Source organism: Erithacus rubecula (assembly GCF_903797595.1).
Source record: "Erithacus rubecula genome assembly, contig: scaffold_132_arrow_ctg1, whole genome shotgun sequence".
Taxonomy (NCBI): domain Eukaryota; kingdom Metazoa; phylum Chordata; class Aves; order Passeriformes; family Muscicapidae; genus Erithacus; species Erithacus rubecula.
The window spans coordinates 102,936-115,195 of record NW_027636162.1 but is presented as its reverse complement, the minus strand read 5'-3'; the positions used below and the strand labels follow the sequence as shown (position 1 = coordinate 115,195).

Genomic DNA, 12,260 nt, shown 5'->3' with positions numbered 1-12,260 from the left:
TTTAAACACCACAGAGACTAATAGAATCAATGGGCCATTGTGACCCCAAGTGCCCTAAAAAAACTGTGGGAAATTGTTACACCATGGGGCATAATGGAACCAAGGAGCTATTGTGACACCATGGGGCATCATGGCACCAAGGAATCATTTTGAACACAATGGGACATATAAGAACCAAAGGGCCATTGTGACATCATGGGTGCTAATAGAACCAAGGGGAAATTGTGACACCATGGAGCATAATGGATGCAATGGTGTTTTGCAAAACCATGGGGCCTAACAAAACCCAGGGGCTGTTGTGGCACCATTGTGCCGTATGAAATCAATGGTCCATTGTGACATCATGGGGCCTAACAGAACCAAAGGGCCTTTGTGACACCGTGGGGCCTCATAGAACCAAGAGGCCATTGTAAAACTATGGGACCTCTGGGAACCAAGGGGATATTGTGACACCATGAGGTCTCAAAGAACCAAAGGGTGATTTAGACACCCTGGAGCCTAATGAAACCAAGGGTTCCTTGTGACACAAGGAGGCTCATGGAACCAAGGGGGCTTTGTAACACCATGGGGGCTTGTAGAACCAAGGGGACATTTAAACATCATGGGACCTCGTGGAACCAATGGGCCAAATTAACACATTTTGCCTCATAGAACCAAGGTGCCATTGTGACACCCAGATGGCTCATGGCTCCAAGGGGCCAATTTGAACACTATGGGAGCTCATAGAACCAAGAACCAATTTGAACACCATGGGGCCCAAAAGAACCAAGAAGCCATGGTGACACTGTGGGTCCTAACAGAACTGAGGGGAAATTGTAACTTCATGGGGCATAATGGGACCAAGGGGCTTTCGTGAAACCATGGGGCCTCATGGCACCAAGGGGCCATTTTGAACACCATGAGGCCTAATACAGCAAAGCGGATTTTGTGTCACCATGAGTCCTCTGATAATCAAGGTGGGGTTGTGATACCAAGGGGCCTCATAGAACCAAGAGGGTATTGACACACCATGGAGTCTAACAGAACCAAGAGGCCATTGTGACACCATGGGACCTCAGAGAAGCAAGAGGCCATTGTGACACTATGGGTCCTCATAGAACCCAGAGTGCATTGTGACACCATGGGGCCTCATAGAACCAAGGGTCCATTGTGGTACATGGCAATCATAGAACCAAGGGGCCATGGTAACAGCATGAGACCTCAGTGAATCACAGATCCACTGTGACACCATGTGGCCTATCTGAACCGAGGGGCCATTGTGACAACATGGGTCCTAACAGAACCAAGGGGAAATTGTAACATCATGAGGCCAAACAGAGCGAATGGGCCATTGTAACTCTATCGGGCCTTATGGAACCAAGGGTCCATCATGACACAATGAGTCCTAACAAAACCAAGGGAAAATGGTGACACCATATGTCCTAAAAGAACCAAGGGTCTATTGGGAGTACCATAGGGCCTAAGGAAACCCAGTAGCCATTGTGACCCCATTGTGCTATATGAAACCAATGGGCCATTTTGATACAATGGGACCTAATAGAACCATGTGGCAAATGCGACACCAATGTGCTGCCTGGAACCAATGTTCCATTGTGACCTGATGGGACCTCATAGAACCAATGAGCCGTTGTGACACCATGGGACTTCATGGAACCATCATGACATGATGGGGCCTCAGTGAACCAAGATGCCATTGTGACACCATGGGGCCTCATAGAAACCAAAGGTGTATTGTGACACCAGTGGGCCTAACAGGACCAAGTGTCCATTGTGACATATGAGGGCTCATAGAACTCAGGGGCCATTATAAGACCATGGGAGCTCACAGAACCATGGGTCCATTGTGACACCATGTGGCATGTCTGATCTAAGTGGTCATTGTTGCAACATGGACTCAAACATAATCAAGGTCCATTGTGACACCAAGTAGCCTCATGGCACCAAAGGGCCACTTTGAACACCATACGAGGTCACAGAACCAAGGGGCAATTATTAACACCATGGGGCCTAACAGAACCAAGGGGTCATAGTTACACCATGGGTCTTAACAGATGGGAAATTGTGACACCATGGGGCATAAAAGAAGCAAGGGGTTTGGGTCACACCATAGAGCCTAACAGACAAAGGGACCATTTTCACACCATGGTGTTCACCAGAATCAAGGGGCCATTATGACATCATGGGGCCTCCCTGAACCAAGGGTCCATTGTGATACCATGGAGCCTGACTGGTCCACAGTGCCGTTGTGACACCGTAGAGCCTCATGACACCAACGTGCCATTTTGAACACTGTGGGGTCTAAAAGGACCAAGGGGACCATTTTATGCCCTGGGGTATAATGGATGCAAGGGTTTATTGTGACACCATTGGGCCTAACAGAACGATGGGGCTGTTGTGACACTATATGGAGCTCATTACACCAAGGGGCCATTCTAAAAACATGGGACCTCATTGTGACACCATAGGTCCTCAGAAAACCAAGGGGTCATTGTGACACCTGGGGCCTAATAGACCCAAGGGTGTATTGTGACACCATGAGGCCTAACAGAGCCAAAGGACCATTGTGACACCATGAGGGCTCATAGAACCAATGGTCCATTGAGACACCATGGGATCTCATGGTATCAATAGGTCATTGTGACACTGTGGGGCCTCATAGATCCCAGGTTCCATTGCGTCACTATGGGACCTCATGGAACCAAGCGGCCATTTTGACATCATGGAGCCTCATGGAACAATGGTTTATGATGATACCATGGGGCCATACAGAACCAAGGTGCCATTGTGACACCTTGGAACTTAACAAAACTAAGGAGCCATTTTGACATCATGGCCTCATAAAACCAAGGGGCCAATGTGACACCATGGGACCTCACAGAACCATGGGTCTGTTGTGGCACCATCTGGTATCTCTGATCAAATTGGTCATTTTGACAACATGGACCCAAACAGAACCAAAGTGCCATTGTGACACGAAGCAGGCTCATGGAACCGATGGCCCATTTTGAACACCATGGGAGATCATAGAACCAAGGGGCAATTATTAACACCTTGGGGCCTAATAGAACGAAGGGGCCATGGTGACACCGTGGGGTCTCATAGAATTAAGGTTGTGTTGTGACACCATGGTGCCCAACAGAGCCAAAGGTCCATTGTGACACATGGGGGCTCATAGAAGCAAGGGGCCCTTGTAACACCTAGAAACACATAGAACCTCATGGAATCAAGTGGTCATTGTGACACTTTGGTGCCTCATAGAACCAAGGGGCCATTCTGGAACCATGGGGCTTCTGAGAACCAAGGGGTGATGTAGACACCATGGAAACGAATGAAACCAAGGACCATTGTGACACCATGAGGTCTAAGAGAAGCAAGGGGCCATTGTGTTACCTTGGGGCCTAAAAAAATCATGGGGCCATTTTGACACCATGGAGTCTCGTGGAACCAAAATGCCATTGTGACACCAATGGACCACAGAAACCAAAGGGGAATTGGTACACCCCGGGGCCTAAGAGAACCAAGGTGCCATTGTGGCACCATGGATAGCAACATATAAAAGTAGTCATTATGGCAGCATGGGGAATCACCCCCAGATCTCCCAAATTTCCGTGTCCCCCCAGTTCTCCACTCCCGGCGCTTTCTTCAGGGCGGTCCCAGGGGGTCCCAGGTGTCTCTCAGAGGGCTCCAGGGGGGTCGCAGCGAGGATCCAGAGGGATCCAGAGGAATTCTCTGGAAATCCCCCTTCTCCCCTCCCCCCCCGCGCTGCCTCGGTCACTTTCGCTTCCGCGTCTCAACCCGAGAGACCGGGATCTACCCAGCTACCCGTGACGTCACTGGCACTTTGAGTTTCCATTGGCGGGTAGGAAATACCGGCGCCAATGGCGGGGCCGGAGGCGGCTCTGGGGGCGGGGCCAGCGCTGGGGACGCGGCCAGTTCTGGGGGCGGGATCGCAGCGGAGCAGCGCGATGGCTCCAGCGCTGGGGCTGGGGCTGCTCTTGGGGCTCCTGGGGGGCGCGACGAAAGGTGAGTGGGACCCTCCGATACCGGGACCCCTCGAACCGCAATTCCCGGGCACCGGGACCCCCCTGAACTTCCATTTCCGGGCACCGGGAACCCCCCAACCCTCCATTCGCGGGCACGGAAACCCCCGAAATCTCCATTTTGGATCCTGTGACCCCCCCTCAATCCACCTCCCCAGCAGCGGCCACAACAATGTACCCCCTTATCTGGCACGGAGACCCCCCTGTACCCCCATTTTCAGCTCACCAGCACCCCTTGAACCCCCATTTTCAGGCAGTAGAACGCCCTTGAGCCCCGAATTCCGGGAAGGAAACTCCCCCTTAACACACATTCCCCAGCACGGGAACCCCTGAACCCCCATTTTTGGGCACGGGGACTCCCCCATACTCCCTTCCCCAGCACCGGGACCCCCCTGCACCCCCTAATACTGGGCTGGGATCCCCCCGCAGCCCCGTCAGTGCTCTGGGACCCCCCTGCACCCCCATTCCCGGCCATCCCCACGCCCCAGTTCCGCGCTTTCCCTCGGCTTTTGAACCCCCAGATCTCCCAAATTCCTGCATCCCCCGAGTTCTCCATTGCCGGCGCTTCCTGGGAGGGGGTCCCGGGGGTCTCAGCGGAGATCCAGTGGGATCCGGATGAATTCCCTGGAATTCCCCTTTACTCCCGTCTCGCTTTCGCGTCTCCCAAACCGCGTCCCCGGGATCCGCCCGCCCCTCCCAGCCCCAGCCCCCCTTTCCCGTGGCCCAGGGACCCCCTGGACCCCCGTTCCTGCCTTTCCCAGCTCCCAGCTCCCACTTTTCTCAACACTGGGGACCCCTGGAGCCCCTTTCCTGGGCACAGGGACCCCCTGGATCCCCCATCCCGCCTCTCCCGGTCCCTTCCTTGAACCTTGCGCCCTTCCCGGCTCTCCCAGTTTCGCTTCCTGATCCTTGGACGCCGCCAGACCCCCCAATCTCTGAGTCCCCCCCAGTTCTCCACTCCCTCCTCGTCCTGCGGGGGGTCCTGGGTGGTCCCCGGGGGGATTCAAGGGAATTCCCAGGGTTTCCTCTGTCCCCTCTCCCTCCTCGCTCTCCCCCGGTCACTTTCGCGTCTCCCAAGCTGCGGCTTCGGGATCGGCCCCGGGACCGGCACCGGGACCCCCTGAACCTCCGTTCCTGGGCACGGGGACCCCCCTGCACTTCCATTTCGGGGGGAGCCCCCCTTCCTGGGCACAGAGACCCCCTTGAGCGTTCATTATGGGGAACGGGAACCCCCCTGTGCCGCTTTCTCCTCTCCTGAAAACCCCATCACCCCGTTATCTGGCACCTGGAATCCCCTGAACCCCCATTCCCGTGCACGTAATCCCCCCTGAACCCCATTTCTGCTCTCCGGGACCCTCCTGAACCTCAATTTTCAGACACCGGGACCCCTTGAACCCCATAAATCGCAAAAAGACCCTCCCTGAACCCCATTTCCTGCCCACCCGGATCCCCCTTATCCAGCCCCAGTGCCCCCCTCTACCCCATTTCCCGGCCCTCCCCCTCTCGGGGACCCAGCCCCCCATTTGCTTTGACCTCGAGACCCCCTGAGCCCCCATTACTGGGCATGGGGACTCCCCCCGCACCCCCTAATTCGGCATGGGGACCTCCTGCACCCCCTTCTCGGGCATCCCGCCCTTCCCAGACCCCAGACCCGCCCTTTTCCTTCCCTTTGCACCCCCAGATCTCCCAAATTTCCGTGTCCCCCCAGTTCTCCACTCCCGGCGCTTTCTTCAGGGCGGTCCCAGGGGGTCCCAGGTGTTTCTCAGAGGGATCCAGGGGGGTCGCAGCGGGGATCCAGAGGGGTCCAGAGGAATTCTCTGGAAATCCCCCTTTTCCCCTCCCCCCCCGCGCTGCCTCGGTCACTTTCGCTTTCGGGTCTCTCGAGCTGCGCCAAAGCTGCGAGCGGGGACGGCAGCGATGGCTCCAGCGCTGGGGCTGGGGCTGCTCTTGGGGCTCCTCGGGAGCCTGGGGGGCGCGACGAAAGGTGAGTGGGACCCCCCGAAACAGAGACGCCCCTGAACCGCAATTCCCGGGCACCGGGACCCCCCTGAACTTCCATTTTCGGGCACCTGGAAGTCCCTAAATCTCCAATCCTGGGCAGGGATACCCCGGAAATCTCCATTTTGGGTCCTGTGACCCCCATCGATCCCCTTCCCCAGCACCGTAATCCCAAAGTACCCCCTTATCTGGCACGGAGACCCCCCTGTACCCCCATTTTCAGCTCACCAGCACCCCTTGAACCCCCATTTTCGGGCAGCAGAACGCCCTTGAGCCCCGAATTCCGGGAAGGAAACTCCCCCTTAACACACATTCCCCAGCACGGGAACCCCTGAACCCCCATTTTTGGGCACGGGGACTCCCCCATACTCCCTTCCCCAGCACCGGGATCCCCCTGCACCCCCTAATACTGGGCTGGGATCCCCCCGCAGCCCCGTCACTGCTCTGGGACCCCCCTGCACCCCCATTCCCGGCCATCCCCACAGCCCAGTTCCGCCCTTTCCCTCGGCTTTTGAACCCCCAGATCTCCCAAATTTCTGCATCCCCCGAGTTCTCCATTGCCGGCGCTTCCTGGGAGGGGGTCCCGGGGGTCTCAGCGGAGATCCAGTGGGATCCGGATGAATTCCCTGGAATTCCCCTTTACTCCCGTCTCGCTTTCGCGTCTCCCAAACCGCGTCCCCGGGATCCGCCCGCCCCTCCCAGCCCCAGCCCCCCTTTCCCGTGGCCCAGGGACCCCCTGGACCCCCGTTCCTGCCTTTCCCAGCTCCCAGATCCCACTTTTCTCAACAGTGGGGACCCCTGGAGCCCCTTTCCTGGGCACAGGGACCCCCTGGATCCCCATCCCGCCTCTCCCGGTCTCTTCCTTGAACCTTGCGCCCTTCCCGGCTCTCCCAGTTTCGCTTCCTGACCCTTGGACGCCGCCAGACCCCCCAATCTCTGAGTCCCCCCCAGTTCTCCACTCCCTGCTCGTCCTGCGGGGGGGTCCTGGGTGGTCCCCAGGGGGATTCAAGGGAATTCCCAGGGTTTCCTCTGTCCCCTCTCCCTCCTCGCGCTCCCCCGGTCACTTTCGCGTCTCCCAAGCTGCGGCTTCGGGATCGGCCCCGGGACCGGCACCGGGACTCCCTGAACCCCCGTTCCTGGGCACGGGGATCCCCTTGAACGTTCATTTCGGAGAACCGGGACCCCCCTGTTCCCCCTTCCTCAGTTCTGAAAACCCCAGCACCCCCTTATCTGGAACCTGGCACCCCCTGAACCCCCTTCCCGGGTACGGAAACCCCCCTGAACCCCCATTTCTGGGCATCGAGACCCTCCTGAACCCCCATTTCTGGCCACCGGGACCCCCCTGAACCTAAATTTTCAGACACCAGGACCCCTTGAACCCCATCACCTGCAAAGAGACCCCCCCGAACCCCATTTCCTGCGCACCCGGATCCCCCTTATCCAGCCCCAGTGCCCCCCTGTACCCCATTTCCCGGCCCTCCCCCTCTCGGGGACCCAGCCCCCCATTTTCCTTCACCTCGGGACCCCCTGAGCCCCCATTACTGGGCATGGGGACTCCCCCCGCACCCCCTAGTTCGGCATGGGGTCCCCCTGCACCCCCTTCTCGGGCATCCCGCCCTTCCCAGACCCCAGACCCGCCCTTTTCCTTCCCTTTGCACACCCAGATCTCCCAAATTTCCGTGTCCCCTCAGTTCTCCACTCCCGGCGCTTTCTTAAGGGCGGTCCCTGGGGGTCCCAGGCGTTTCTCAGAGGGCTCCAGGGGGGTCGCAGCGGGGATCCAGAGGGATCCAGAGGAATTCTCTGGAAATCCCCCTTTTCCCCTCCCCCCCGCGCTGCCTCGGTCACTTTCGCTTTCGGGTCTCTCGAGCTGCGCCAAAGCTGCGAGCGGGGACGGCAGCGATGGCTCCAGCGCTGGGGCTGGGGCTGCTCTTGGGGCTCCTGGGGGGCCTGGGGGGCACGACGAAAGGTGAGTGGGACCCCCCGAAACAGAGACCCCCCTGAACCGCAATTCCCGGGCACCGGGACCCCTCTGAACTTCCTTTTCCGGGTACCGGGAGCCCCCTAAATCTCCAGTCCTGGGCAGGGATATCCCCGAAATCTCCATTTTGGGTCTTCTGACCCCCCTCGATCCCCTTCCCAGCACCGTAACCCCAATGTACCCTCTTATCTGGCACGGAGACCCCCCTGTACCCCCATTTTCTGCTCACCAGCACCCCTTGAACCCCCATTTTCGGGCAGCAGAACGCCCTTGAGCCCCGAATTCCGGGAAGGAAACTCCCCCTTAACACACATTCCCCAGTACGGGAACCCCTGAACCCCCATTCCCGGGCACCGGGGCCCCCCTGAACTTCCATTTCTGGGCACTGGGAACCCCCTAACCATCCATTCCCGGGCAGGTGAACCCCTGAAATCTACATTTTGCGTCGTGTGACCCCCCTCGATCCCCTAACCCAGCACCGGCCCCCCTGTACCCCCTTATCTGGCATGGAGACCCCCCTGAACCCCCCTGTTCTTATCACCAGCACCCCCTGAACCCCCATTTCCGGGCACTGGGAATCCTCTAAACCTTGATTCCCGGGCACGGAGAAACCACTGAATCGTCATTTTCGGTCTTGTTACCTCTCCATCGCCTTTCCCAGCAGAAAACCCCCCTGAACCCCCATTCCTGGACACGGTGACCCCCCTGAACCCCCTCATCTGGCACTGGGACCCCCCCTGAACCGCCATTCCTGCGCACGGGGACCCCCCTGAACCCCCTCATCTGGCACTGGGACCCCCCTGAACCCCCATTCCCGGGCACTGCGATACCCCCGAATCTCCATTTCCAGGCCTGGGACCCCCCTGCACCCCCTTTTCGGGCATCCCGCTTTTCCCAGACCCGAGTCCCGCCCTTTCCCTTGACCTTTGGACCCCCCGAACCTCCCAACTTTCCGTGTCCCCCCGTTTTCCATTCCCGGCGATTCCCGAAACGGGGTCCCAGAGGGTCCCAGGGGTCTCAGCGGGGATCCAATGGGATCCAGATGAACTCCCTGGAATTCCCCCTTTTCCCCGTCCCATCCCCCACCGCGCTCCCTCGGTCTCTTTCCCGTTTCCCAGGCTGCGCCTCCGGGATCCGTTCGCCTCACCCAGTCCCAGCCCCCCCTTTCCCTCAACACCGGGGACCCCTGGAGCCCCTTTCCTGGGCACAGGGACCCCCTGGATCCCCCATCCCGCCTCTCCCAGTCCCTCCCTTGAGCCTTGGACCCTTCCTGGCTCTCCCCGTTCCGCTTCCTGCTCCCCCAGTCTCTGCATCCCCCCAGATCTCCACCCCCTGCTCATCCTGCGGGGGGTCTGGGAGGGTCCCTGGGGTATCGTGGACACTCCCGGGGGGATTCTTGGCTCTGGGACCCCCCTGAACTCCCAGTCCCAGTGGAAAGGAAGGCACCTCCCTGCACTCCCTTATCCAGTACCAATCCCCCCCTGCACCCCCTTTCCCATCCATCCCGCCTTCCCCAGCTCCAGACCCACATTTTACTTGACTCTGAGACCTCCTGGACCCCCATTCCTGTTTTTTATCAGCCCCCAGCCCCCCTTTCCCTCTGCATCAAGGACCTCTGAGCCCCCCATTCCAGCCATCCCGGTTCTCCCCACCTTGTGACCCCTCTTTCCTTGGCACTGGGGATTTCCTTGATCCCTTATCTCACTTCTCTCGGTCCTTGTATCCTCTTTTCCTTGACACTGGGAGTCCCCTGAGCCCCCATTCCTGGACACTGGGACCCCATGCACTCCCTTCCCAGCTCTCCCAGTTCCCCTTTCATTGATCCATGACCCCTCAACCCCCCCAAATCTCTGTGTCCCCCCAGTTCTCCACTCCCTGCACTACCTGCATGTGTCAGTGTCAGAGCCCAGCCCAGGGATCCCCCAGTTCATGGGCATTGGGTACCTGGATGGGATCCCCTTCACACGCTACGACAGCGAGCGGGGCCGGCTGGAGCCACTGACACAGTGGGTAAAGGAATCAGCTGATCCGGAATATTGGGATAGGAACACCCAGATCTGCGTGGGGAACCAGCACGGGGCTGCCAGGAGCCTGGGTAACCTGCGGAACCGGTACAACCAGAGCAGGGGTGATTGGGGGGATCTGTGGGGCTGGGATGTGGATGCATGGGTTGGGATGGTGATCCATGGGGTTGGGATGGGATCTGTGGGGCTGGAGTGGGGATCTATAGTGCTTGAATGGGATTTATAGGGCTTGGATATGGATTCACAGGCTGCCAAGGGGCTGAGATGGGGATCCATTGGGCTGGTATGGGATATCTTGTGCTGCATGGGTTGGGATGGGATCCATGGGGCTGGGGTGGGATCCATGGGGTTGGGATCGGGATCTCTGGGGTTGGGATGAGGCTCTCTGTGTCTCCATCAGACCCTGGTGCTCCATAGGGCTGGGATGGGGCTCTGTGGGGCTGGGACACAATTCCATGGGTCTCTGTGGGTTCAATCCCCCCAGGTCTCCACACGTGGTTGCGAGTTGCTGGCTGTGACCTCCTGTCCGACGGGAGCATCCATGGATCTTACCGGTACAGCTACGACGGGAGGGATTTCATCTCCTTTGACCTGGAATCCAGGAGATTCGTGGCAGCCGACAGCACTGCTGAGGTCACCAGGAGGCGCTGGGAAGATGAGAATGTGGCTGAGAGGATGACAAATTACCTGGGGCACATCTGCCTGGAGTGGCTCCAGAGACATGTCGGATATGGGCAGAAGGAGCTGGACCGCAAAGGTGGGAGCAGAATTCCTGTGGGAAAGTGGGATTTGGGAATGGAGGACTTGGGAACAGGGTAATTCCTGTGGGAATTCCACGGACGAATCTCCCCCCCATCCCATTGCAGTGGGAATTCCATGGGCAGATCTCATCTCTATCCCATTCCCATGATATTCCATGGGCAGATCTTACCTCTATCACATTCATAATAAATTCCATGGGCAAATCTCACCCCCATCCCACTCCCATGGAATTCCATGAGCAGATCTCACCTCCATTTCACTCCAGTGGGAATTCCATGGGCATCCCATCCTATTGCAGTGGGAATTCCATGGGCATATCTCACCCCCATCCCATTCTCATGGAATTCCATAGGCAGACATCTCTATCCCATTCCTATGGAATTCCATGGGCAGATCTTATCCCCATACCTGTGGGAATTCCCTGGGCAGATCTCACCCCCATCCCCTTCCAGTGGGAATTCCATGGGCAGGTCTCACTCCATCCCACTGCAGTGGGAATTCCATGTGCAGATCTCACCCCCATCCCCTTCTAGTGAGAATTCCATGGACAGATCTCACTCCTGTCCCATTGCAGTGGGAATTCCATGGGCAGATCTCACCCTCATTCCCCTGGAATTCCATGGGCAGATCTCACCCCCATCCCATTCCCATGGAATTCCATGGGCAGATCTCACCCCCATCTCATTCCAGTGAGAATTCCATGGACAGATCTCACTCCTGTCCCATTGTAGTGGGAATTCCATGGGCAGATCTCACCCCCATCGCATTCCCATGGAATTCCATGGATGTCTCTCACCATTATCCCATTCCAGAGCCCCCTGATGTCCATGTGTCTGGAAAAGAGGAACATGGGATGCTGATCTTGTCCTGCCACGCGTACGGATTCTACCCCAAGGCCATCGCGGTCAACTGGATGAAGGGGGATGAAATCCGGGATCAGGAGACGGAGTGGGGCGGGGTCGTTCCCAACAGCGACGGCACCTTCCACACCTGGGCCAGGATCGAGGCGTGGCCGGAGGAGCGGGAGCAGTACCGGTGCCGGGTGGAGCATCCCAGAATGTCGGAGCCCGGGATCTTCGCTTGGGGTGAGGCTGGGAATGTGGAATGTGGGAACTGGGGAGTTGGAATTCCCAGATGGGGATTCCCCTCCTCCTCCTCACCATCCCACAATTCCCAGAGCCGACATCTGGTGGGAATCTCACCGTGGTGGTCGCTGTGTCCATTGTTGCCATCATCATCCTCATTGTCCTCGTTGGATTCGTCGTCTGGAAGCGCCAATCCGGTAACACACGGGATGGGGGTCAGGAAGGGGCACAGATCCACCCAGCATATTTCTGGAAATCCTGTGCCACCAACGCTGATCCCACTGTTTTTCCACAGGGAAGAGGGACATAAATGGATACAACATGGCAGCTGTTGAGTTCCAGTGATGGATCCAGCTCTGGATCCCCTCCATGT

At 58.0% G+C, this 12,260-nt stretch overlaps 3 protein-coding genes across 3 annotated transcripts in view; all 3 read left to right on the top strand.

The window, feature by feature from the left end:
- Positions 1 to 12,260, top strand: part of LOC306815426 (uncharacterized protein) — a 135,125-nt gene that overhangs the window by 114,681 nt on the left and 8,184 nt on the right. The window lies entirely within an intron of this gene.
- The window catches only part of LOC306815427 (class I histocompatibility antigen, F10 alpha chain-like), a 235,813-nt gene that overhangs the window by 222,488 nt on the left and 1,065 nt on the right, over positions 1 to 12,260 (top strand). The window lies entirely within an intron of this gene.
- On the top strand, positions 7,850 to 12,197 carry LOC306815424 (class I histocompatibility antigen, F10 alpha chain-like; the record flags this gene model as incomplete). Its single annotated transcript, XM_079331986.1, has 5 exons — positions 7,850 to 8,004; positions 9,881 to 10,144; positions 10,525 to 10,797; positions 11,615 to 11,887; positions 11,980 to 12,197. Exons 1-5 carry the CDS (start codon positions 7,938 to 7,940, stop codon positions 12,195 to 12,197), a joined length of 1,095 nt encoding a protein of 364 aa, XP_079188112.1. The 5' UTR covers positions 7,850 to 7,937.